The 27,786-nt window shown below is 39.8% G+C and overlaps 2 protein-coding genes across 6 annotated transcripts in view; one reads left to right on the top strand and one right to left on the bottom strand.

The window, feature by feature from the left end:
• Window positions 1–2,552: 2,552 nt before the first annotated feature.
• On the bottom strand, window positions 2,553–6,620 carry LOC101169527 (ubiquitin-like protein 7). 2 transcript variants are annotated; one of them, XM_004067296.5, is made up of 11 exons: window positions 6,497–6,620; window positions 5,979–6,159; window positions 5,741–5,860; window positions 5,571–5,656; window positions 3,889–3,973; window positions 3,754–3,811; window positions 3,556–3,683; window positions 3,412–3,461; window positions 3,143–3,319; window positions 2,897–3,010; window positions 2,553–2,807 (listed from the first exon to the last, which is right to left on the bottom strand). In XM_004067296.5, exons 2-11 carry the CDS (start codon window positions 6,154–6,156, stop codon window positions 2,667–2,669), a joined length of 1,137 nt encoding a protein of 378 aa, XP_004067344.1. In that variant the 5' UTR covers window positions 6,157–6,159; window positions 6,497–6,620; the 3' UTR covers window positions 2,553–2,666. The 2 variants fall into 2 exon arrangements, with proteins under 2 accessions (XP_004067344.1, XP_078801436.1); XM_078945310.1 differs by having other exon boundaries at window positions 6,316–6,504.
• A 6,783-nt stretch (window positions 6,621–13,403) lies between these two features.
• Window positions 13,404–27,786, top strand: part of cd276 (CD276 molecule) — a 75,061-nt gene continuing 60,678 nt past the window's right edge. For 2 of the 4 annotated variants that reach the window (XR_013654895.1, XM_004067295.4), the window contains exons 1-2: window positions 13,404–13,695; window positions 20,331–20,426. Coding sequence is in view for 2 of the 4 variants with exons in the window: in XM_004067295.4 (XP_004067343.1) it covers window positions 20,381–20,426 (46 nt within the window). In the remaining 2 variants the exon portion in view is untranslated. Of the gene's footprint in view, window positions 13,696–20,030; window positions 20,224–20,330; window positions 20,427–27,786 lie in introns of those variants that run through there. The other 2 variants (XM_078944610.1, XM_078944611.1) reach the window with 2 other exon arrangements.

Genomic DNA, 27,786 nt, shown 5'->3' with positions numbered 1-27,786 from the left:
CATTAGGTGGAACTGGACAGAAATGAGCAGGTTCAGAGCTGCAAGTATGAAAAATTCCGATCAAACGGCAGAAATATCCGAAAAGCACAGTAAGTGGGGATAAAAACATATATTTTCTCCCTCCCGATAGCTGTTTGTCGTGTAGAAACAACCAAATATAATCCGATTTTCACGCAAATATAATTGATTATTAAGAATTACTTTGACCGTATAGATTTTTATGTGCTTTTAAATCAATTTTCTTATACTTGAATCAGTTCGTTAGTGATTCAAGTCACTGCAAAACCGCCATGAATCCACCATCAGACCCACAGCCTCAGGTCACAGAGGAGCTGGGGAATGTCGATTCAAATATTTAGCAAAGACTATTATTTTACTAATAGGATCATCCATCCACGGAGGCAGTGGGGGTTCCTGCAGTGGACTAACCCGTCTATAACATCAGAAATGCTGCATTCACACAAGCACAATAAGGATTAATTGTTCACGGAGACTTGAACACAGATTGAGCTCAAGAGATTCAACTTTTCAAATCCTTTAGTGTTCTTTTTTTCTCCCCTTGCCTTTCGTCTGCTATGAAGACGATATGACAAGCGTCGAGGATGAATTTGATTTATTGTTGCATTCAATAAAACCACGGATCAGAGTCTCTTTCTGCAGTAGAAGCTGCACTGAGGCTCAAAGATCCAAACAGAGGAGCGACAGAAGTACCTGGAGGTTTTTTTTTCCAGCTGGGCGTTCGCTGGATCTGTACCGATTTAGGACAACGTATTGATCCACCAATGAATTCTGAGTTCTCCCTGCAAAGGTCAAAACATCTGTTTGTGGACTGAATCTTAACCGGATGTTCAAAGTCTGACCAAAAAAACAAGAATTGGGGAAGAATAACATCAGTGTTCTAGAATCAAACAGTACAATGTTAGTTACTTCCAAGGTTTATTGCTGTAGTCTTTGCAGAAAGAAAAAATACCAATAGTTTCCATGGCAATCGTGCATGCTAATTGAATAAATTAGCCATAAAACAAAAGCTGTGCTTACAGAGCTTAAAATTCACTCTGTGAACACCCACACACACACACACACAAAACAATCTGTTGAATAAATGAGATGCACGACTGGATCTTTAATTTAGCAGTGAGCCAGAGCCATTTTCACTCACCACTGTGCTGTCAGAGTGCTGACGGTGGTTCCTTCAGCAAAATGGAAATGCTTTATTGTGAAAATACCCTTGGAGGCAGTTGGAGGTGGAAATTGCCCACAGGTGTGTCTGCATATAAAGCAGCGTGGACGACAGACAGACAGACCTGCACGCAGCCCTGTTTGGGAGCTGCTGCTCTCGTGAAAAGGCCAATCCACTGATTGAGCTGTCAGACGCACAGATGCAGTAATAAAAGCGAGCAGGGCAATTACTGTATGTATGAGTTAGGCAGCAGGAGACGGACGGAGGGGGGGAGGGGCAATATGTCCTCTCCTAAAATACCCCGATGGGAGATAACTAGACAAAGCTAATGTCTCCGTCTGTAATAAAGCTGGAAGAGAGAAAAAGTGGGTTCATCTGCTGGTTCTAAGACTTTGAGAAGCAGGAAAACACACGAGAGGGCGGTGATAATACAGCTGTCTTCTCTGTAACGTCCTCTCTGGGGTTCTGGCTTTCTAAGCTTAATGTCCTCTTTGAAAAATTAAAGGACACAACTTTCATTCAAATGCATCCTAGATTTAGCAGAGTGAGAACTCAACTTTCTGTTTACAGAGAAGCGCTGCACTGCCATCTAGTGTGCAGATAGGAACATTACAGCAGACAACAGAACTACTGTACTAGTGTAAAAAAATGTCGAATATTGCTGATGATTGAAATTAATTCAATCAGAAATGTGTTTAATAATACTTTTTTTATTAAAAAGACATTTATTTGTAAAAAAAAAAAAAAAAATAGGTCCCACTGCAATACATTGTTTTATGTATTTCTAACATGTTCCTGGGACATTTTCTGATAATAGAAATTAGGCACAAATTTACATTTCTGAGTATTTCTGGATTCAAATAGTTGTGAACCAGGAGAAGTTGAAAAAAATGGAAAAAGAGCTCTCTACTCTGCTCTATTCTGATCTGTCTGCAGACAAATGAACATCTGTTTTCCTCGTCTGAGCTGACATCTGGTTCAGAACTGAACGGCTGGACAGCTCCAGCACCTTTTTTTGCTGCACTGCTACTGTTAGATTGGGGCGGGAGGGGCTGTAAGCTAGTGGGACAGTTCCTAAGCAGAGAGCTCTCAGTAACGGGGAGAAGTAGATGATTTCTACTGAACTTCTGCCGCTCTGCAGAGAGTATGTCCTAGAAAAAAGACTTGATTTGAGCTAAATAATTAATTTAAAAAAAACACTGGGAACGCTTTTAAAATGGATCAGGAGATGATTGGAGTGAGCGTTTAAATGAATTGTTCTTTGATTGTGAAAAATACTTTATGCTCCGACAATCAAAGCTTCCTGTAGCCAACTAAATTTAAACAAGCTTACAAATTTAGAACTACAAGAAATAAATGAGAAGATCAAACATTTACAGTTTTGTCACTTTAATAGTAAAATACAGAAAGTTGTTTGAACTTGTTGAAACCAGAAAGATGCAAGCATGACGTCCTTTACAGAAGGTTTCCTCTGCAGAGTCGGGGTTTAAAGTCCAGGGCCACCAGCAAAAATGAGCTCCAGGGCGGCCTGGATGTCGCCGTCTGTGGCCTGCAGCGCCCTCAGCATCAGCTCTTCATCCTGGATGCCCATGTCCCTGAGCTGCTGCATCTGGGACTGCCACCGGCCCTGATAGAAGAAGCAGAGGCAAGTAAAAGGCGGAGTCTTTCCTCCCAGAGCGTCTGGGTGCAATTATCCCCTTTAAGGCGCTGGCTCACCTGCAGAGTGGGAACGTTGGAGGCCTGCAGAGCTTGCTGCAGAGCCTGACTGAACAGATCCGTGCTGACTGGTGTCCCGGCCGGCATGGGGGCCATGCTACCAGAGGGGTCCGCCTTAACCAAAGAGAATGAAAGATAAGACAATGAGGAGAGCAGAAAAACGCTGCAGGAGCTCAGCTCTTTAACTCATTAAAAGTATTGGTGCTGTTTCTAGCTCAGCGGTTGGTTGAAAATCCACGGCCTCACCTGGTTGGCTGTTGTGGGAGTGACTGCACTGCTGTCTGGAGTGCTGGCCAGCGCCAGAGCAGTTGCGAGTTCACTTTGTGTAATAGGTCGCGGGCCGGCCGCTCCGCTGTGGCCCAAAGACACCGGACGAATCCCCGCAGAGAGCCCACCTCTGCTGGACGGGCCTGCTGGGCTGCCCTAAAGCACATTCAGATTCAGCAGGTCAGACTTCCAGACGATAACCGCAGCGGCGTTTAGAGCGTGATGCCCGGCGTCCCGCCCAGACTCACAGACTGGAAGTCGTCCTCGTCGTCTGACATGCCTTCAAACATGAAGCCTCCTGGCAGAAAGAACAGCAGAAAAGAGCACGTTGCTGAGCGGCTTCACCATCAATACCGTCTGGAAATGCCAGGAGGTGAACTCTGCTGGCTCACCTGGCATCTCACTGTAAGAGCTGGCAGAGCGGGAGGAGCTGGCACTGGACTGAGTCGGCATGCTTCCTGCAACTGAATGCAGGACCAGGATGATGGCGTTGACCAGTGCCGGGTGGGAACTGGTTAACCTACCAGACAGACACGACTGTTAAACGGAAGCTTGTGGGTCACCAGAGGACACTGAGAAGTCCCACTCACACTTCCAGCATGTTTGGATCCGTGAACTGCACAAAGAGATCCTTATCCTGAAGCACTCCTGAAGATTGAAGGGGAAATGTTAGCATTACGATGCACGAAAGATATCCCACAGGAAGTGGCTGGTCCAGCTCTCACCTAAAGCGACCGGGTCTGACCTGAGGCCGGGTGTGGCTACAATGATCTGATCCAGAGACTCCTTATTCGTCAGCATTTTATAGACCTGAGAGTTCAGAGCAAACACAGATTTTTAGAAGCCGAGTGCTCCCATTACTGCCATGGAGCTCCGCCAGCCTTTACTGTCAGAGTCTGATCCAGCTGAATAACCAAACGCCGGCCGGGATTTTGTTCAGCTACAGCTATAAAAAGCATTGGAGGTGATCTAATCACAGCCAGACTGCGGTGAAGACAGGTGTGCGGACAGCCAAATGGAAAGGAATGTAATCACCGGAGCCAAATTCCTTTGCAGAGTCAAAATATTAGTAAATGGAAGAATCCAACAGCAGCTGCTTTGGTTTGGATCCAAAACGTCCAGAATATTTGACTCCCGAACAACCAGCATTCAGAATCGGACTGCTTCTATTCATGAAGCATTTGAGTTCCTGTCCTCTGGTTCAAAGTCTAGATGCTTTTAGTGTCCAAACAAGAACAAAACAACTGATTTTACTGATTCCATTTTGATTCCAACTGAATCTTTTTACACCACGTAAATGCAGAACAGGCTGAGGTTTTGATGATTTTCAAAAAATTGTCTTCAGTGCTAAAGTTACCAGTTCAGCCAAAAACACCAAGCAAAAGATCCTGCTCACCACCAGATCCTAAAATACAAAACAAGTAAGATTGTTCAGATTCAGAAGCTTTTAGCTCTTTTATGTATAAGTTGACTTATCCTGTCTGGGGTCGCCACAGCGAATCAGCTTTCACCGTTTCAGACAGGTGCTTTGGCAGAGACATAACTGTTCATCCATATTTCTATTCAATATGTGCAACAAACGGCTTCAAATGTGCTCAAAAAAAGACAAATATGGGGAAAATATATACATGTATAATAATAAGTAAAAATAATAGTGATTTAAGACAAACAGTGGAAACCTTGGGGAGTAAAACGAAACCATTGAACGAGAAATGATCTCCAGGTGAGACATTAAATGAGAGTCCATCACTGCAAAACTCAAACAAACCTGTAAAAACATGCTGTAAAGATTTCTGGAATTCTACAAAACAGATTTTAGGTGATCTTTTTTTTTGGGATCAGTTTTTAATGGCAAGACCAAAAAAATGTTGTGGGTTCCAGCGCTCCGAGGGCTGCTGGGATTCCAGTCCTCCCTGATTCTGGCTCCGAAATCCAACTTCTGTTTGGTAGAATCTCATATAGTTTCATCATTTGAACAATTTTTTGCCCATTTTTTAAAAAAAAAAAGTAAACTGTTTTGCCATCTCTGCTTTGAAGCTCGGTTTCTCACACTTGTGTGTAAAAACTGAGCAGGAAGCGTTAGAATTGTACAGTTATGATTTTTCCATCCAATCCATAAGATTTATGGATGTTTCCAAAACATTTTCTACAATTATTAATATCATTCAGCGAATTCCAAAATATACCCAATAGTTTAAAATGACAAAAAGAGATTTTTTTTTATTTAAGTTCTTTTTAGAGCCTTGCTAATTTTAATATAGACTTTTAGTACATAAATAAATAAATAGATTAATAAATCTTTGTGGTACTTTTGTTATCAGAACATGTATTAGGAGCTTTGTAGGCTATGTAGTGAGTAGTGAAGGAATCGGGACACAGAGTGGGTCTTTGTTGGTTATGGACTCACTGCGTCTCTGTAGGCTGAATTGAGCGAATGCAGAGCGGCGTGGAACACCCGGAACTCTCTGGCTGCAGTCACTCTGTTCACCGGCTCTGCAAAAACACAAATCCGGAGCCGAGGTGTCGGTGATGGGGAGAGACTTTCAAGAGCTTCTGACCGCAGCAGCAGACACGGACCTGGACTGCTCTCCGGCTCTGGCCATGTCTTCTTCAGAATGTGTACTGTGGATCCCGGCTGGACCCCACAGGCGTCCAGTGTCAGCTCGTCCTTGAGCTTTCGCCCACAGTGGACCAGCTCTGGGAAAACAAGGAACAACAAGTTATACACACACACAACAACAACAACAACAACAACAACAACAACAACAACAACAACAACAACAACAACAGGCAGCCATTTCTGCTGCTAACAAACCTATGAGTTCAGGGTCTGGGACGGAGTCTGGCAGCTGCGCTGCTACAAGCTGCTTCAAGGTGGCGACTCTGTATCCTCCAGGTGGGACATCTCCGGGCATCATCTCGGGGAAGTGAAAGGTGGATTTGGGCTGGTCCGCCAGTTTCAGAGACAAGCGCCAGTCTGAGGACGCCATCATTGTCTGCGCAAACAAGAGCAGGGACATCTGTTTTGAATGCCCCGTTAGCTTAAAGCTAACCCGAAAATGTGTGCCTTTGCTTAAAGATGCATCTTTTTGTCAAGTGACTTTTAAAACAAGTTTACATGTTTAGAGAACATTTACAATACTAACAATTACCTAAACGGTTGTTTAAAAAATGAACAGAGGACAGCCGTGTAGTGACGTTTTTTCTTAATTAAACATTATTTTGCTTCTTGTGAACATTTCAAATAAAAGTTTCCGAACATTTTATTTATTTATGTATTTAAAAACTGAACAAGAAACAACCCTATGAATAAAAAGAAAGATGCAGACTCACCGCTCTGTTGACACTCGTTTCACTTCCGGGATTTGTAATCACGTGACTCGTGTTGCGTTCACGTCCACTCCACGAGCAAAGACCTTTTTTCTTGTCCCATCGCTTTCCTGTTCAACCTTTCCACATCTGTTGCACATTCGTAAATCCCCATGAACACTTTTCTGTCTAGTTTGCCACTTCCTCTAATTTTCTTTCACAGCTGTTTCTCAGCGGTACTTCATAAAAACGAGCCTACGAGGACATATGGGTTAGTAGTATGATCAACTAATTACGTGCCAAGTATATGTCCTTTGTGTACCTTTCCTTGAATATTTTTAAAATACTTTTTATGATGTTTTCATTGAACTGCTGCTTTATTACCAATTTAGTTTGTAATTCTGTCCTCATTGCACAAATTTTTCAAACACCATAAATGTGTCCTTCCATGTTTCCTTAATCCCATGAAGTTTCATAGATAGATAGATAGATAGATAGATAGATAGATAGATAGATAGATAGATAGATAGATAGATAGATAGATAGATAGATAGATAGATAGATAGATAGATAGATAGATAGATAGATAGAATTTATTCCAGACTCATGGTCCAATCAGTAAAAAGGAGTACACAGACCCACCACATTTAAAAAAAAAATACAGTGTCAAGAATACACAGCTGAGGTACAGTGTATAGTTACAGTTCATAAAAAAGTTAATAGAAAATACTTAATACAAACAAATTAATTAAAAAGGATAAGAATAAATACCAAGATAAAAAGATTACATATACATACTACACTGTAAAAACCTTAATTACAATGACAAGTAAAAAGACAGTCCCTCCAGTGTTTCCATAAATTTGACCGGAAACGTATTGCACTAAATCTAATGTTGCTTATAGCCAAGATGAGAGTGTTCTCTGAAGCGTTTAATCTGCAGATAAATTTGAACATAAGCGAGCGCATGCAAGCCCAGAGAGTGTTAATTCTGAGTGAAACGAAAAGCTCACTAGCACTTGTCCTCCAGTTCCATCATTGTATTTGTTTTTGAGTATAGAAGGGAGACATAGTGAGCTTGAATGAATAATGGAAGGTGTGAGTGAGAGACTGATGTTTTGCATTCATACATATTTTATGGGGAGAGCTCACAAAGCTCTCTGCTTCTTCTTCCTAATCCTTGTTGAACAAAATGGAGAGTGTGCACATTTATCGCTTTTCAACATGGTGGACCGTTGATTAAACTCTAACTCATATAGTTGTTTTGTTCAAAATAAAGTAAACACATTTACAAATCTAATGAACTTCACCCCATCATTCTGGCCCCAAAGAAAACTGGGGTACAATACATATTGAATGCAAATGCTAAAGCCTTATACTAGTCATTTTTGAGAAGACTTTACCATCTGTAAAATGATCCAAGCATTTCAGATTTACATTGGTTTAGTTAGCAGAAGACAATGGAACAGACACTGACCAATACCTAATAACCTTTTATGGGATTACATTTTGACTGTTGTCAAGGACTAAACATTTATTTATTATAATTTACTATGTTTTTTTTAAGTGGTAAATACAAGTCTCTATGCTTTTAACTTTGAGCCAGTCATCTTAATTGTGTCTGCCTTTTTACTCTATTTCATTTCATTTTTTACTTTTTTTCACAAGTTTAACATGAATAAAACTTTAAAAAGAGTTTTATTTATTTATTTATTATATCAAGATTCACACTCATGAGCCACTTGAACAGTTGGACAGGCACAACTGTCCAACTGCTAGTTAACACACATTTCTAATCAGCCAATCACATGACAGCAACTCAATGCATTTAGACATGTCGACGTGGTCTGCTGCCATTTAAACTGAGCATCAGAATGGGGAAAGAAGGTAATTTACATACACTGTGTTGTACATTTAACATGTTTTGACTTTGAATGTGGCATTGTTGTTGGTGCCAGACGGTCTGGTCAGAGTATTTCAGAAACTGCTGATCTACTGGGATTTTTCACCCACAACCATCTCTAGAGTTTCCAGAAAATGGTCCAAAAATAGAAAATATCCAGTGAGAGGCAGTTCTGTGGGTGGAAATACCTTCTTTAAGCCATAGGTCAGAGGAGAATGGCCAGACTGATGCCAGCTGATAGAAAGGTATCAGTAATTTAAATTCCCACTGGTTCTAACCGTGCTCTGCACAATAGCGTCTCTGAACGCACACCATGTCCAACCCTGAGGCAGATCTCTACAGCAGCAGAGGACCACACCGGGTGCCACTCCTGTTAGCCAAGAACAGGAAACTCAGGCTACAGTCCGCACAGGATCTGGACAATAGGAGATTGGCTACAGTTCTTTGCACATTTTGGATCCCTTAGTACCAATTAAGCATGGTTGCAATGCCATGGCCTACCTGAGTATTGTTGCTGACCATGTCCATCCTTTTATGACTAGTGTACCAATATCTGACGGCCACTCCAAGCAGAATAAAACAGCACTGTGTCGTAAAGCTGGAATCATCTCCGACTGGTTTCTTGAACATGGCAATGAGTTCACTGGACAACAACGGCCTCCATAGTCATCCAATCTCAACCCATTCGAGAACCTTTGGGATGTGGTGGAATGGGAGATTGGCATCATGTGTAGCCGAAAAATCTGCATTAACTGCGTGATGCTGTCATATCAATATGTTGTTCACCTTTCGGCATGTCCTTTCGGGGGTCGATACAGCGAATCATCTCAATTTTAGGTATGTGACTTCTTTTATTTCATCATGGCAGAGAGTATTTTTCTTTGCTTTGATGCATTCAGGGTGTTCAATCCCGTTGTCTGCAAGAAAAGCAATCCCTCTTTGACAGACATGATTCTAGGCTGATGGGTGACCACACTGTTCTGAATAGAAAGTTTGTGCCAAATCATGTGAATGCATGTGAACAACAATGATGAAAGTGCGTTCCTGTTGGCAATAACTCCTCCTTCTGGGTCCACTCGGCCCCTCACAGCTGGAGTTCAAACTACTTTTATGGTCAAACCTTTAGAAAGTGGAGACTCTTAAAAAATAGACTCTTAAAAAATAATTTAATCACATGAGGGCTTAAGACAAGTCTGGAAGCATAAACCTCACGGAGGACAGGAAGTTAGTCTGGCTTTACTTAACAGCCTTCTAAAGCTCAATTCCTTACTATTTTTCATAAAGCCTAAAAGTCTGTGATTAATATAGAGTTTCATTGGAACAGACATACTGAAAGTTGAAGTAATTATAATGCCCTAAATGATGTTATAGGACTGTTCTACAAACCACAGACTCAAATATACAACCACATGTGGTGGATAAACAAAGATTCAGCTTCTTCAGGTTGCTGAAATATTGTCACTCTATCTTTATTACTGCAGTTTTATAACATACATTTCAACATAAGATGTTTTACTGTAAAATGAATTGATAAAACATTATAATTTCTAGATGAGAATTGCTCACAGTGGAAAGCCAAGAGTTTTCTACTGGTTTCCTGTCTTTTAATCTCAGTTTAGTAGAATAAAATGGGACATTTTTCAAGAGGTTGTGGTGGCTTTTTCTGGAACATCGGGGTCTGCGCCTTGAATCCCTGGCTAGAACAAATGCAAATTTCATTCTGTGACATTAAAAAAAAAAAAACGGTGCATCATTTAGGTTTTTGACATGAATACTCCTGGAAAGTGTAGGTGACTGCAGTTGCCGTTTGTTTTCCAGGCAATAGTCAATCTTTGCTGGATGTTCTCCTGCCTCCCTCATCTCAACTGCCCTGTCTGAGGTTAAAAAGTTAAAAGTTTAATTCTACTCTATTTTATTGCTATTTTTTATTCTAGTTGATGCTATTTTATTGTTTGCTTTCGTTGCGCTGTCATACTAGTGAGGAACATCTTGTCTCACCTGCGTTTTTCTCTGCAAATGAGAAGAGACAATGAATGAATCTTGAATTCAAATAAGATTATTTTTCTAAATCCATCTGCCCTGCTAGTATATATGAATATTTCCTTTTTCCATAAAACATTTACATTCCAGATTACTCAACATTTAACAGCAGCTGTTACTCTGATGTACTCATCCCTGAACCTGCAGGGATCTTCATTACTTCCAAAAAGAGCCTCAAAATCTATTGCACTTCCAAAATACATTTTATGACGTTTTCACATGAACGGACTTTTGCACTAAAACTGAGATGGATCTTTTTCTGTAGACTTATACTGAGAAAAATGTTAAGATTTATATGTACTAACCTCTGTAAGATGCATCTGTATTTTGAAAGTACTGTAGTGTTATACAGGCCTACAAAATAGAAAAAAAAAGAAAAGTCAATGTATCTTTCAAGGCCAGTGTAATAGTCAGAACTGTTTCCTTACAGCAACAAGGCCTGGTCTGAATCCTGGATAGATCTTTTCTTTGCATGTGCTTTCTGTACACGCATGAGTTATCTCCAAACAGCACTGCTTCCTCCCACAGTCTAAACTCCTCTTTTATATGTTGATGGTGACTCAGATGAGCTTGTCTGTCTGTGTGAAGCCCTGCAACGGACTAGAAAACGTACCTCAGTGTTCCCTGCCTTAGTCCTGCAGTAGCTGGAATCATCTCCAGGTACTTCTTGTGACCCTGCACAAAACTTGGGTGGATCTTTCAAGTTGTAATCTACAGAATTTAGTTGTCAGAAATGTTGCCATTTTGTTTGATTTGTCTTTTTAGTAATGTCTTTATGCTGTTAAGCACAAATGTTAAATGTGATTGTTTACTGTTCACCCATTGGATTCACAATTAGACTTTTGTGTATGTGATTAAAAAGTGCCTTGTTGCAAAGATTCAACTGGTAATTAGTATTTTTGGCTAGAGATCTTTGTTTTGAATCATGTCTGATTCCTGTGGGGTATTCCAGAAGGCACGTTTAAACTACCCTGACTTTGACCCTGAACTCTGGCTGAAGTTCCCCTGAACTTGCTTACTTTGGGTATGTCGGTTCCAAAAGACCTATACTCCAGTGAGACGGAGTCAGAGATTTTAATGACGGCGTCTGAAGATTATATGTCCATCAAAAAAGTGATACTGCTGCATCAGCAAAAGAAAGAGTTTCTGCTTGGAGGAAAACGGACAAAGTAAACGCACGAGTTTCTGATCTTATTTCCAATCACGTTGTGTGATGTGTGTATATATATATATATATATATATATATATATATATATATATATATATATATATATATATATATATATATATATATAACTTATCCAACTTAAATGAATTAATTCAATTGGTAACAAGTAATTGAGTTTAATTTATTCAACCTAACTTCTTATGTCTATCCAACTCAGTTGTTTATACAACTCAAATGTACATATTTTTTTTAACTAAATGTCATATTACTCCAATTCAATTAAATGTTTTTCCATCTTAATTTATTGTACTTCTTGAACTCACATATGTCTAGGCTGCAGATTTTCTCATTTTTATAAAATTAAAACATATGATATGGTGTGGATTTACAAATAATACCCTGCATTCACATATCGTGATTCTGGCTGTAACTTCAGTTTTTACACCATAAAGTAAGACTTGGATTGCTAAATAAAGTTCATCATTCCCTCCGTCCCTCTCACTCATGGTGCTGAAAGAATTAAACATAACAGGTTAAAGTAACTCGGCAAAACACAGTTAAACAGCTGCAACTAAACATATTCAGACAAAACCTACACTTGTACCCAAATCCGTCCAGACAGGCAAAGGGAATGGTATCCCACAATTCCTTGTGCTGCCGATCTAACAGTAGCACCAAAGTTACACCTACTTAATTGAATTTATTTGAATGAAAGTAAAATAAATGTCTGGTAACTATGTGTTATTTTTAAGTTGATAATTGTTTATCTTAACTGAAGCAAATAATTAAGTTGGATCAAAGTAAAAAGTTTATCTTTCCAACATCCATCACCTTCTCACGGTGGAAAAAGTATTATATGAGCTTCTTCATCCACTAAATCATCTTCAAATGGACACGCCATGCTGCTTCACCTCTCTGAAACAAACTAACCTTCAACTAAACCTGATCCAGACCAGGTTATGCGCAGAGCATGAGTTGCTATGGGAATCTAAGCATACCCTTAAACATACCTCCATTTTTGGAACCGAAAGCTGAGGTTATATATGCTTCCTTAGCCTCAAACTTACCGCGGTAACTCAGAAAGCTGCAGCTTTAAAAACCTCCTGACTACCGGCACAGGAAATTGTACCCTCTAGGACATTATTAAACCTGAATATCTCCCAACCACAGCTTTACAAAAGGAACTCCTTAGGGGTCTACAGAAGAGATTTGGGGCTCTTCAATGATACCAAGTGGACAAATACAAAAAAAAGCAGCCTTAACAAGCCACAAACCAGTGCCTGTCCCAAGCCTGATAAATGCAGAGGGTATAGTGTCAGGGAGAGCAATCTTACGGTCCCAGTCTTCTCTAAGAGTTCTGGTACATCGCCTGTCCATCCTGGGAGAGAATCCCTCCTTCATGTGGACCTCCCTAAGGTATCTTCTTTCTTTCTCTCTATGTTTTGTACAATTGCCGATGTGAGACAACTGTGTTGGAATATTGGGCTATATAAATAAAACTGAATTGAATTGATGATATAAAAAAGGTTTAAATTAAAAAAATCATTTTAAAAAGTCCAAATTTGACAAGGATCATGTCATGCTTTTTCGAAAATAAAGTCATTTTATAAAAGGTTAACATGTATGTAACATTAAAAAAATATATTTTCCCTGTAAAATTACAACTTTTTTGAAGCATAAATATTCGACTTTGTTCTTTGTTTCTTTTTATTGCTAACTGTACGACTTTATTCTCACAAGTTTAGGACTTCATTGTGATTTGTTTGTTTACTTTTCCTCATATTTTCTTCATATTGAGAGGTAGGTTGACTAAACGGTTAAAGGGTGTGGGGGTCGGCGCACTGGCGGCTCCTCATGACGTCACCGCTGGACACCGCTACGAGGAGTGGTTTCTAGGAGGAGAGCCGTCCCAATTAAATCAATGGAATAACCCACGCATCCCAGAGCACAACCGCTCCACTCGTTCACTTCGACGAAAAACAAAGTTTCTGCCACTTCTGCTGTGAGAGGACAGACCTGAACTAGAAAAACCACCAACAACAACCACATCGCCAGGAGGACAGAAGAACCTCCACTCTCTGCGGGGTTTCTGGGTTCGCCTTTATACCATGGTGAGCAACTAGTCTGTCATATTTGGGACTCGCCGAGCAGGACTGTTGTCGAGAGTTAGCTTTAAAAAAAAGCGACTGGAAACTTTTGGGAAAGACAAGCAACAGCTGCTGGAGGAGGTGAGGAACTGTGAGGTCAGGCAGGGAGGAGGAACGAACCGCTATCACCCCACTCGCTCCGTTGATAGGCTTTAAAGTCATGGCTTCCCGCTCTTTTTGTTTCGATACTTTAAACAAATGTTTCAAAAGGGCGTTAAGTTCATGGAAACAGAGCTTTAGAGATGAAGCTAATAAGCTAACATCAGAATCCATGGTAATGCGCCCTCTATCGAGTGAAAAAAAGTACTGCACCACTGCAAATGTGTTGCGGCAGTTCTCACCTTTGGGTTTCACTTTTCCTGTTTGGAAACTATAAGAAAACCGATAAATAAATAAAAAATACACACATATATATAATTAAGTCATCAATAGCAGAAAAACAAAATAGCAAATGATTTTTTGGATTTGATGTTACTTGCAGTGATGCAGCTGCTGCACACCTGGAAAGAAAGACTGCATCCTGTCAGGGCATCTAATGTCTGAATCAACTTCCTTCTTTAAAAAAAACAACACTTTTTATGAATTAAAATAGCTGCAGTCTCTGTGTATCCAAATTCACATATATAATAAACGGTGAATATTTAACGCTACATCACCGTCTTATCTTTAAAATTGTGTTCATGTTTTAAGAAAGAGGTTTAAATGACAAGAAATGTTTATTGTTCTGGAAGAATGAGTTTAAAATATGCAGAAAATGTTAAATTCCCATTCCAAATATTTGCTAATCCATTATAAAAGTATTCTCTGGGGTCTTTATTTTTTTTAATTAGGACAACAGACACTGATGGAGACTAATCCAACTGTTTTTAGGAAAAGACAGAGTCCCATTTAGATTGAGAACATTTCAGAAGCTTTAACACATAATTACTCAGCCAGAATTTAAAGCAGGACCTGCTGGCTGTAAGGTGACAATGTGTACCCCCTTCCAAATCTGCTTCCAAAATGCTCATGCTTGACCATTAAAAAAAAAAAAAAAAGTTGCTCTCAGGTTACTGGCAGGGACAAAGTTGCTGCTCAGTTTCCGCAGGCGGCCCTATTAAAGCTGCTGAAATTCTGGCAGCGTTCTGCCAAACTGCAGACAGTGGTACCTCCAGCACATTCAAAGAGCTCAAATGAATGGGAGGAGCTGAATAGTGTGTATGGGGAGTAAGGCAAACACTGTAATCAACTGTTTGGGTTTCACTCTGACGTCTTTTTGTTTATACCCAGAAATCAACTCGATAAGCTAAAAATATTTAACTCTGTAGATTTTAAATAATCTTTTTTTTAAGTCAAGGACATCTCTAGAATCTGAGTGACTTTGCCATCTTGTTAGATATTACATTTTTAAACTTACGGTTTGAAAAAAAAAAGAAACAAAGACAAGGTTTTTCTAAAAAATTGTCTCCATAGCACTCAAATTAAAATAACACAGTGTGACTTGTGATGTTTCCAGGGTCTTCTGAGCATCATAAATGTGATCAGTAGAGTTTGTATTTTCCTTCTGATGATGGAAAGTGGAGAACTAAAAGTCGTGCACTATTTTTCAGTGTTGGATCTCTATGAGACGAGCGCACAGCCCAGTAAAATAACTCATATTAAACTTTCAGTAGTTTTAAATAAAGTCAAACTATTATGTTTCTTCTTGGACATAAATCTTCCCTGAGGTTTATGAAGTCCTTTGTCTCACTTAGACTGACTAATGGATAATTTTATTAGACTATGTATGAAATCGCTTGACTGAAGTGAGTCCAGTTATGGCAAAGTGAGTCCAATGAATCCTCATCACTGCTGCTTTTTGGACTTGAAGGTCTCATCATGGGGTTAGACCTATCTTTATTTCAAGGGTTGAGAGGTTTTATATAGTTTGGGGAACTTAGCTGTGAAGGTTCCCATATGCCACTAAAGCATCGAAGCCCAGAAGGCCGGTGAGTTTTTTTTTTTTTTTTTAATTCACTAGATTAAAGCGACTCACCATTCGTTCTCTGTCATTGAGATTTCTCTGCAGACGGGATTGATGATGCCATGAACACCATGTTACTGTAAGTCTTAATGATCTGTGATGTCTCAAAATAGTTCTTCGTTCTGAGTGCTTGATAAGAAGTGTAATAGTCCCTAGCATTGTGACAAAGTGAAATACGGGGGGTTTTATGAGTCATAAACCGACAGCCATGCCTCCGTTTCCTATACCCACTTTAAGGAGGTCAAGTGCACATCAGAAAAAGCTTCAAGTAACTCGGCTTCCTCCATCTTTTAATTGGCTTTTAATTGCACCATTAGAAGTTACTAAAGAGCAACGAATCTGAAAGTCTAAATAAAGAGTTGACATTTGTAGTTTTACAAAGCGCTTCAACGTTTATATTCTTTAGGTGGACTGCAGCAAGTTTGGTCAGTCTGGTTTCTTTTCACTTTTGAAATTGAAATGAATTTTAAAACTAAAAGGAAGGAAGTAGCTTCCATGCTGGGAAGAGGGGGAGCAGAGCAGAGCAGTTGAGTCATTCAGTAAAAAACCCCTTTGATGGCTTCCTGGTGTCTGGATGTAGCAGCCTGAGTCAGACTGTGGTCTGCTGTGTTGGCAAATTTCACATCATGCTTTTTTCTGGGGAATTTCTGCTTGCTAGGAGAAAAAAAAAAACAACATAAAACTATCGTATGGCTATGTTTATCGAATATTTCTACCTGCTTTTGAATCTCGTTTATCAGTGAAATGAATATAGGATCACACACATCTGTATTTTTCATACTTTGAAGAACCTGTAGAGGAAGTTTGGAGCTGTGCTGAACCCAAGCTACTGCCCACATCCTCTGCTCAAGCTACAGTTGGAGGCACATGGAAAACATTTTGGTTTAGCTACAGAGCTGAGATGATTCATAGTGCTGGTTTTAACAATTGATTTGTCAACAGCTATACCCATTGTATTGTGAGGCTCCAGCAGAAATAAAAAAAGAAATGCTGAACTTGTGTTTGGATGCTAGCATTCAGCTAGCCACTTGCTGACATTTCTGAAAGCTGGGAAGCAGCCCCAGTACAAATGATGTGGATGGAACACACTTATGTGGTGAAAAACCCATAAATGCAGACAAGGAACAGACAGACATGATGCCGTCTGTAGACTTTTGCTACTTTTTGAAGAAAACTTTTCCACTTTGCACATTTTTGTTTTCCTCCTGTTGTGTCTGTTCTCTAAAACATTACCTGATGTGCACTGAGCTGTTATGTATGGAAGCGATTCTGTAGCATAATTAAACATAAAAGTCAATACCAGAAATGCTTTTTCATTTTCAAAATGAAGCTGCATTTTTGACTCAAAATTAAAATGAAAAAGCAATCCGCCAAAATGCTTTTTCCTTTTCTTCTTCAACACCGCTTATTCTGTCACTTAATTAAAATGATAATGAAAATGGTATTTGACATTTCATTTTCAAAAAGTTCTCTGGTAAATGTGTAGCAAAATTCATTTAGAAATGTCTAATTTGACAATTAAAATGACTCAAAATTTAAATGAAAAATCAATCCATCCAAATGCTCTTTCATTTCTACTTAAAAACCGCTTATTCTGTGTCATAATTTAAACCAAAATGCAAAGAGGGGATTACATTTTTATTTTAAGATCCACTCTGTGAACATTGTCGCATTATTCAATTCGAATAAGCATTTCCATTGTGGAGGCGGCGCGATGACGTCAGTGCTTTCTCCGTGTGTCCGGTTGCTAAGAGACACAGACACACCAGGAGCAGTGGACCTTTGTGTTAGCGGCAGAGGAGAGGACTTTGTGATGGTTGTGAACTTCTGATGATTGTACACAGCTTCTCAGGACTACGTAGCAGCATTTCCGCCTTCTGCGGACGCACCTTGGTTGGTCGAACCCCCCTCCCTGGACAAGCTTTTTTTCTTCGGACCGGCAGCCGCCTTCGCACAGAGGAGCGCGAGGCCCCGCGATCCGAAGCTCCCGATCGCCGAAGGCGGAAGTGCTGCTACGATCTGAAAAACCATCATGTGAATATGTGTTTCCAGTGGTGTCCAGAACAAAATAAAGGCTGATGTAATTCCCACATATTTACATCCAAGATGCTCATTGCTCGTTCAGAGTTTTAAGTGCCTCCACGGCAAATGTTTTTAGCAAATATTAGCCAAATGCTAACAGGTCCTTCCTTGCAGTGAAGAATAACTGACATAAATAAATACAAAACTTGGTTTTATTTTAGCTGCTTTGCGGCTTTTTTCTGGGTTTTACTCTGAGAGAAACGGGCCAGAATGGTTGAAAACAGCACAATCCTGTACAAACAGAACCGACACAAAGTCCAAAGTCCATGTCTGCCTCCAAGCACCATCAATATGAGACAGAGACACCTGATGGGTTAGAATCTGGACCAATCAGCAGCTGTCTGATGGCAGCTTTGTCAGGCTAAACAGAAACTTAATTCAGCAAAATCAAAGATGGGGAAAAAGTGAGATGACACACAACGCATGCGAAAACTTTTTTGGCGGTGGCCATAGTGTCAGTTTTGTCACGCTAAGGCAGAGGTGGGCACTGAGGGCCGCAGTCCTGCATGTTTTCCAGCATACCCTGCTCTGTCATGTTCTGATTGGCTGGACACACCTGAACCAGGTAATCAGCCATGAGTAGGGCAAGATTATTGGCTGGACACACCTGAACCAGGTAATCAGCCATGAGTAGGGCAAGAGTATCTGGAAATCATGCAGACACACCGGCCCTCGAGGCCTGGAATTGCCCACCCCTGCGCTAAGGTGTGCTCAGAGTAGTCAGCAAAATCAAAGATGGCAAAAAAGCGAGATTTGACACAACACATTCGAAAACATGTTTTGCAAAAGCCAAAAAAGTTTTTGAAAGCAAAAAAAAAAGGTTTGAAAGCAAAAAAAAAAAGTTTCTGAATGCAAAAAAAAAATTTGAAAGCAAAAAAAGTTTTGTGTGCAACGTAGTGGCAGAAATATCACTCCATAAGCTGTAGGATATGTTAAAGTCCCACATATGTTGGTCTATTCTAAAAGTGTTCCCAGTGGTATTTTCATGATGCTTTTTAGCGTTTTTAGCTTATTAAAAAAACTTTGTTGTTTTCTAGTATATAGTTTCTGCAAAGCGACAGTAGTTCATCAGAAATTCGCCTCTGAGTTGTGGGTGGGACCGTTAGTGTGAAATAATCCTTCCCATCTTCCCTTTGTTTATATTCTCTCCTGCTAGCTTAAAGCCCTTTACAACCCCAAGCTAACATAACCGGGGCAACAAAAATGGTGAGCTATATCTGAGATATCCAGCCAGATGTAAGGACTCAGTGGATTTCTGTGTGCGTAATTCTTGATTTGTAATGTGTGTCTGCCTGTCTGTTACTTTTGATTTGTGTGTGTGTAATACTTGATTGTGACTCGTACAATATATTTTGTGCATAGCTGTGTGTACTTGCAACTGTGTATCCACACACGTACACTCAAATATCCTAAATCCAAAATATTCAATCTTGCAAATAACAAATAAAATGTATGCATGAACAACTTGAAATAACACCAGCTTAAAACCAACTACGAATTCGGCTACAACGCAAACAAATCTTTAAATAGTCCACACCAATCACCTGATGCACCAAGACGAAACCACATTTACACACACATTAAAGTTACACGTGCACAAGGTTGTGGTAAGTGGGTTTTAAGAAAGTGGAGAAAATGTCACGTTTTTACTAGATTCTATTCTCAATCGAAGTGGAGTACTCACAAACACACTTTTCATTGTAATTTTCTTTATACGTGTCCTCCGTCATCAGCAAAATGCTACAAGGACATGTTAAAAACACCAAAAACACACATTTCAATGGAGTGGGTCTTTAAATGCACCTTACAGATGTCTTGTCCTGTTATCTTCCTGTCCAAGTTCTGTTGAATGTGTTCTTTTGGAGGTTTTCACTAACAGGTGGGTTCTTGGGGACCTTTACAAATCTTAGCATTGTTATCACAATAAGAATGCAAGTTTGGAATCTTTTTTTTTCCGGTTCAGTGATGTAAATTTAAAAAATCAAGACTTTTGTGGCTTTCCTGTGATTTTATATTCAGCGAAGCGTTGACTTTCTATCACTGAAAAAAAAAGTCTCTATCTTTGGTATTATCCAATATCTTCTGAGTTTTGTTTCTGCAAACACAGGCTCAGTGTGACCTCTACCAATCTAGTAGATATATATCTTATTAATATTGCATGCGTGAGAGGCTCCAAGAGAGGTGAGATAGTCTTGTCTGCCTCTGCTCCTTCCAGATGTGGTATTTTCCCTCAGGAAACCAGAGAGAATGACTTGGCCCCTTTGGAAGTCCCCTTTTGTCACTGCAGCTTTGCTCCTGATGAAAGAGTAAAAGCCTTAAGCGAGCCAGAAAAAAGGGACAAGCCGTCACCTTCAGACAAACTTTCATCAAAGTTAATGCGCACGTGGATTCCAGCAAACTGTAAAAGTGTAATTACCCTCTTCGTAATAGCCATCCACATGTATCGTTGCACGATCTCGCCCCTGCCATTAGAATGTTCATTCTCCTTACAGGCACTCTCTTTTCCTCCCCTCAGTGCTGCCTCTGAAGCAGACAACCAGCTATTTAAATCCTCCCTGGAAGACCATGCTCCTCCTTCTGCTGCCTGCAGTGCTGGCCGTTCAAGCAATGGGTGAGTTCGGCCTCTGCCTGTGGCCTGCTATTAGATCCAAGTCATCACGGTGAGAATGGCACTGCCTGTTAGACAATACAGCCTGCTGGGTGTTTGAATCCCCTCCCTTTAAGGCCTAATTGGGCAAAACAGCAGTTCAAATGAGCACACTCCTAAATAACACCCACGTAGTTTGAAAGTCATGAAGCTCCCTGTGGAAACTTTTACCACGTAGACAGATGTCTACAAAGAGAATGCTTTTGAATGTTTTTGCTACTGTGGCATATTTTTATTTATCTTTGAGCTTGCAAAAGAGAGAGGCTTTGACCTTTTTTTTTAAACCTGTAGGACGCTTTAGGGCACAGGTGATGCTGAGAAAGATGCACGACTTGCAGTTTTCATCAAGCTGTGACTTTGGGAGTGAAAGAGGAGTCATCTTTTAATATCTGTAACCTGATGTTGCAGTGGAGAATGTATATGGAGTATACTTAGACTTTTCCTTTAGTGGAAATCGTGCTTTCAGAAAAACGGTTACTTCTGATCGGATGTCATGACTTTCCACAAAAAAAAAAAAGAAGATATTTGAACAGCCGTCTTTATCTTAGATGGTGACACATGATATTTATCAAGCAGGTTCTGATTTTAACGTTTTAGTTTGTATGAAAACATCACTGTTCATTTTAGATTACATTAAACATTATTGTCATTACACTTATACAAGAACCAAGCAACAAAATGCAGTTTTATGTCTAACCACAAGTCCACAAGGTTTCAATCCTAAGTGCAACTATAGAAAGCATTTGTCATAACTGCCATTACAGGTGGATACGGCTGTCTGCAGGTGAAAAATGTTTGGGCCATGCAGGTGACCTAGACCAAATAGCAAGTGTGTAGAACGCTCTATGATCCTGTAGAACAAAAATGCTGTTGCACATTGTTATCAACTGGCATTCTGAAAGGGACATGTCGTAGCAAATACGCATACAAAAGTAAGGGTAAAAAAGGGGGAGGTAGGTGAGATGCCGGTGTATTGTACGGATTTTTCCTGCGGACTGCGCAGGAGGCCCATAAGTTTTCTGAATGTGAAATGTGCAGGCTCCTCGCATGAGGCCTGACGTATAAAAATTAAACAATATCAGAACGTAATTTGGGCTGAGTTGATAATATCAATTAATCAATCTGTATCAATCCAAGCTTAATAAATCAATGATCGATCCTTAAAAGTAGAGATTGATCTTTTATGCCTTTTCTTTTCTGGTGACCTAAAACATAATAGTGGTACAGCCTATCAATGAGTTCAAACAATACATGATCACAATAAGAAAATCTGACAAAAAGAAAGCCATTAATACATTTGATCTGTGCGTCAGTTTCAATGTATTTGTGTAAAATGTAAAAATAACCCCCTGCCTTGTTCCTTCCTTGTTGCTGTTTTGCATTGTTCTGTATTGAATTGATACATTCAATAAAGTTTGAAAATAAAGATGCTAACGTATAATGGAATTTCCTATAGCACGACTAATGCTAACGCTCGGTTGACCTAAACATAAATTGCTGAATAAATTTACAGCTTTATATACTCACAGACATGAGTTTTCCAAACTCCTTTAAGGAAAAAATGTTAAAGTAACCATTTGTGGTCTAAAGCTAAAGTTTTTTTGCTTAAATCTTTTGGAATAAAGTGTAATGCTACAGTGCGAGCTCTACTTAGAGGCCAAACTGAAACGCCCTCCAGGAGAGGCAGAACATAAAGATCTGGACATTTTTATCAGAGCTTTTCCTTTTGAAGAAGAATAGAAAAAAATCGTCAATGGGATCGATCCAGGCTCTGGTCAATAGAATTGATTCTGGAAATTATTAGTGATACCCAGCCCTAGTGGGCATCCTATGGGTGTCAACTGGCACTTATAAATCATGAACACACCCCGTGCGTGGGGTCAGTGAGGTTCAGGACTCACCCCCTACCAATGACTAGACCATGGTTTAAGAGCATCATAGGACACCTTTCCCCATACTTTATAAGCATATAAAACTTGCATTAGTTGTATTAATATTTCACGACATACTTACTAGACACACAACAATGGTATGTTATATTTTGGCTGTATGTTACATCTTAAGGTGGCCGTATAAGACTAAAGGGAACTGAAAGACACACCTGCGGTCCACTTGGGATGGAGCCCCTCCTATCGACGACCCTCTACAGGCCTGGACAACTCAAAAACCTGCAGCAATCGTAGGGGAAAGCAAACATGTGACTAAGGCTGAATATGTGCAGGAAATAATACGAGTAACAACTGAACATACAATGTTTATAATGTGTATAATAATGTACATAATAACTACTGTATAGCCAGGAATTTGCAATTGGCTATATTCACAAATGTAAATAGATATTTCCATAGGATTCAGGAATATGAAAATTGATATATGATTTATTCTTTAATCAGAGGTCTACACATATGTGTGTATGGATATGTGCATTTACAATGATTATGTAGAGACTGTGGAATTTTACCTCTTAAAATACCATTACATCGGGTTCTTTTCTTGTTTCTAATCTATTCTCTGGTTGAACTGGCAAAGCCTTCTATCAGTGGCACATTTCAGTCCCGATTCATTGGACCTAAGTGTCCTCAGTGGTTCATTAGGGACCTATTCTCTCCCAACACAAATGTGCTTGTGGCCTGCTCATTACTTGCAGTGTGGCATCCTCTACCTATTGCTCCCTCTCGGTGAGAGAAGATGTTGAGGTGTCGGGGACTGATGGAGGTCTTTAACTTGCAGGTAATAGGCTATTGTAGCTCACACAGTGATTCAAGTTCTTTGTGCTAACTGGAGCACTAAGTGAATTAGAGTCCAGTTTGTTTCTACAGTCTCTCCCCGTAGCGCAGTATGATATTCCAAAAACGACACGCACACCAGATCTAATTGGATTTAATGGAATTCTATTAACTGTAGCAGAAGCATCAACTATATTACTTTTTAAAAGGAGAGAGATGTTTATCTTTTAGTGGTTTTATTAATATTTTGAATCCAGTGGCATGTACTTAATCTTTCTGTCTTTTTTACCCCAAAGCCCAAAAGTAATTACTTAGATAACCATGTACAGGTCATGCTGATTGCCAAAAGTGGCTACCCAAACAGAGTGTCTTGTTTACCCATGAGCCTCTGTGCTTGTTTGTCAGTGTGTAAGTTGAGCATGTCCACCGTCTCTTTGGTCTCCTGGTCTCTCGCTGGGATTATGAGATTTGTGTTTGAAGCTATGTGAAGTGTCTGTATGGGATGACGTGTTTTCCTGTGAAGTCCTCTCTGCCCGCCCACACACTTCCTGTGTTCTGACTCAGTAATCAGGTGACAGCTTGTGGGACATCGACCAAATATTACACTATAACACTGCTACATAGGCCTGCAAAATAAATCCCAAATATACCTTTATCGCAATATCAAGCTGTGCGATACGCATATCACAAAAGTCAGCGAAAATTGCTGCAATATGCTGCAATTCATAATCTCATCGCAATATTGATCACCGATGTTGTGAGTTTTCTTCATATCGTGCAGCCCTACTGCTACCCCACAATATGTAATTGAGAGTTGTTTCACAATTCTTTCTTAAAGACATATAAGTTTGCTTAAATAATCTTTGACCTTACTAGTTGGTGTCTCTGGTTCTCCAGGATGGTTCCATAGCAGAAAAAGTTTAAATAAAAGAGTATTTCAAGTTGAAGCCTCTTGGAGAAGAGATAAAAGTCAACTTAAAGACGATGAAAACTGTGTTTTTTAACATGTTATTGTGGCATTTTTCTGATGATGGAGGACATTTGAAATAAAATTGAATTGCTTTGCTCTATTGTGATGCACCCACTTGTAGACAAATGGATGGATCAAAGCATGATCAGTGCGGGTCTTTCAAAAACTAGGCCGCCATGAGCCTTTTAAAAACTTTTCCTGCTACCACAAACTCACACTTATTGATTTAGTAAAATCGTGGAAATGTCATTTTATAGACATCACTTTTGGACAACAGTTGGCTGTGTTTAGTCATATCCTTGGCTCACTTCTGCATACCACACAGCAGTGTCAGCCACTGGCAGAGCTAACAGGAGGTTGTCTAATTAAATACTTGTTGATGTTCTAGTGTGTGCGAGTTTAGTACGATTACAAGGCCGCGTGTAACTCTTAGTACCCAAACAATGAGAGACAAGTCTTGTTCACACAAATGCAAAAAAATGCAAACCTGACTTAGTGGTTGTAGTAGCTGTAAGGTAATTCCAAATGGGGTGCATAATTAGATAGATAGCATCTTATGTAGGAGTTGCTACGCACAAATTGTGGGGGCGCATGAAGCGTGAAAGAAGCCCACTTGTGCCTCCATCTCTGTTGCACTTTTTAAAGGTCTGCTAACCATGGATGCTCTTTCTCTGGCCTCATTTTGTCTTCACAGCAATTGATTTCAGCAGAGGGACACTTTAGTCTGTTCCAAAATTCAATTTAGGGTTATTACCCCGTATCTGTGATGTTCTTGCTAATTTGATTTGGTCCACTGAAGTATCCTTTAAAAACAATAGAGGACGGCCTCAAAAAAAGATTGGTTTCGCTGTAGTGCATATGTAATGACTGGTGTCTGCAGGCTTCCCTCCTTTTCACTTCTGTTTCTCAGCTCCTCTCTTCTCAGCGCTCGGTCATTGAACAACAAGCACTTCATGATTATTTCAGCAAGTCCTATAAATGCTGCCCTGTGGGATCAAGAAACCATTGATACAAGTTGGATTCCGAAGTTGCAGTTGTGGAGGAGAAGAGGGGCCTGGAGCCATATCTCTGTCGCTGTGTGTCTTTGGAGATGCGATGAATGGATGCTGATTTGTGGCTGGAAAGTATCACAGCTGTTAGCTTGCTGCTGAAGCAATCCAGCAACTGCTACAAAGAGATCTCTTCTTGTCGGGACGAGCATCAGTGATAACGCAGAAACACAGCAGGGAGCAATTTTGACCCATGCCTTCATTTCCTTCTCTCTTAAGCCAGCAAAAAAAAATCAATTAGCCAAACATTTAAAGTCCTACTCCAATCATCTTTTGATGTATTTGTTCCCAGCGGTCTTTTAATTATGATTATGTCATTTCTTACCCAAGAAAAAACCAACAACAACAAAAACAGCCTGTTTCTGCAGAGAGGCAGGAGTTCATTTGAAATTCACCACTGAGTTTTGAGTGGGGCTGTTGGCGTGGAGTAACTCCGCTTCCAAGGAATATTGACGCCAACATGTTTTCTGCTTCTAATACTACATAAATCTGATACGTTTGGCACTTAATTTTAAAATACTATTGATTGCCAGTAAAAAAGAAGAAGTCTAGGTTCATTCATTTGGGAGTTCTCCTTTTCTGTCCTTAACTTTTTCTCATTAAAAATTCCTTCCTGCTTGCCTTGTAAGCCCAAAGCTCTCCTGTATCCATGCTCTTTTTCTAGAAAAACCCACCACTATCACACTGTCAGAGTCGATTAGCAGGTTATTGGGTTTGGGGGTGGGGTGGGGGGGGTGGGGGTTGGCATTTGTCCTTGAAAGATGCAAGAAAGGGGAAGGCAGTCAGAAAGAGCAAGAACACCATAAGACAGAGGAACGGTGTGTCCTGCTGTGATTTATGGTATTGGGGGAATGAGCATGCCAGGATCCTTGTTTGCCCTATCTGCCATCTCCAGTGTCTTTCCCAGAGCCGGGAAAGTCTCGTTCCCTTGATAGGTTCCTGAAAGAAAGAGGAAAGAGATTATCTTTACAGCTTAATGTTGAACGTGACCCGTTTATGCTGCAGACGGCTCACTCAATCAAACCACATTATGCCGCATTGAGGGCTATTATAAATCTACTGCCTAAGACACATAACTCTGGGAAATTTCTCATTTCATTTAAAACCTTGCTTGCGAGGCAGTCACACCACCCTGGTCTGTAAGCTCTGGTTTCTTTTTCTCTCAAATGTGTGCATTGTGGACATCTTGCTGCTGACAAAATCAAAAGCTTAGCTTTCCCTTCAGACTTGTACTGACGTTGGTCATATCACAAATTTTCATTATGAAAGGGCTTGTAGACCCTTTGAGCAAAATCCTTTGATGTTCAGGTTGTGCATATTTCCAAAGGTTGTTTTGAACTGCACTTCCACTCATCTGCATGTGATGGCAGTGTTGTAAAAGGCTTGTTGCTAAACTTTTCTTTTGGCTCAATTCAAACCTACTTTCACTGCAGTCTATTATAAGCGGACCATATAAATCAGTGTGTTTCGTTTAGCCAGTTTGGCCTTAGTTCCTCACAAGCACTGATGTTTAATCTACTTTTAAGTATAAAAATTATCTTTAAATTTCTCTGATTTTGAATGCCTTAACAAAGCTATATTTGTTAAATTTGCGTACTCACTATGCTGAGGAAAAGTTTTCGTTATTTATTGTTGAAGCAGATTTCTGCGTAATTTTTGTATGTCTCACACATATTGAACTGGTTGAGGTTCCTGCAAAGTTATATTGCCTATTGAGCTGGAAGAACTTTGGAATTGCTTGCTACCGGTGGAAATGCTGATACCGGTGAAGTGAATGCACTGACCAAGTCAGTGGACTGTAGAATAACTAGGGATGGGCCGATATAATTTTTTTCGGCTGATACCGATAACCGATATTTCTCCTGCAGCTGTGGCTGATAATCGATATTTGCAGATACCGATATTTAAGCATCAACAGTAACACAAAAGTTTGGATTTCCTCTTTGTTTCTTTAGTAGAAATGCAAAACTTTTCTTTTACTGAAAAATCACATTGTACTTGGCCTTTTTAACGTACAGCAAGGGATCTCATAGCAACAAGTATCACTTTAAAACTTTGAAAAAATAACTAAAAAACATTCAGACCATTTATTGACTGTTGCACATAACCTAGCAAAAATAAAATTTACTTAAACAGTCAATTACCGACTATGACTGTAAACATAAGCTTCCCAATGTAATAGGAACAAGTATACATTTAAAAAATATAGTGTATCTAAACACAGTCAGAAGACTATCAGTAGAATTTTTAAATATTGGAGCGATACAGATAAACTCAAGTTATTCAAATATCGGCGGATACCAATACTGGCACAGATATATTGCCCATCCCTAAAAATAACCATGTTGATTTATCTGCAGAAAATTTAAACCCTTAATAGGGTTGCCTGTAATGTGTGAGTCAAGAACAGTATTAGCACCAACCAACTGTTCTGTAGTAATGCTGTCCAGCAGGCTTGATGATTGGGACCTCCCCACCCTGGAGCAGCTTTGTAACAGTATTGTCATTTTACTGTCGGAGTAGCTTCTGTCCAGTTCCTGTGAATGTGTAATGCGTATCTGTGATGTGGAGTTGTCAAA

Source organism: Oryzias latipes, chromosome 3, assembly GCF_053564925.1.
Source record: "Oryzias latipes strain Hd-rR chromosome 3, Olatipes_Hd-rR_3.1".
In the NCBI taxonomy this organism is placed as follows: Eukaryota; Metazoa; Chordata; class Actinopteri; order Beloniformes; family Adrianichthyidae; genus Oryzias; species Oryzias latipes.
The sequence above is the reverse complement of the archived record's forward strand: the minus strand, read 5'-3'. Positions and strand labels throughout refer to the sequence as shown.

Coding starts and splice junctions, on each gene's coding strand:
- LOC101169527 (XM_004067296.5), bottom strand. CDS start 6,156: ATGATGGCGTCCTCAGACTGGCGCTTGTCTCTGAAACTGGCGGACCAG. Junction 5,657..5,740: donor AGAGCCGGAGAGCAGTCCAG/GTCCGTGTCTGC, acceptor GTGTTTTTGCAG/AGCCGGTGAACAGAGTGACT. Junction 3,011..3,142: donor CTCCCACAACAGCCAACCAG/GTGAGGCCGTGG, acceptor TCTTTGGTTAAG/GCGGACCCCTCTGGTAGCAT.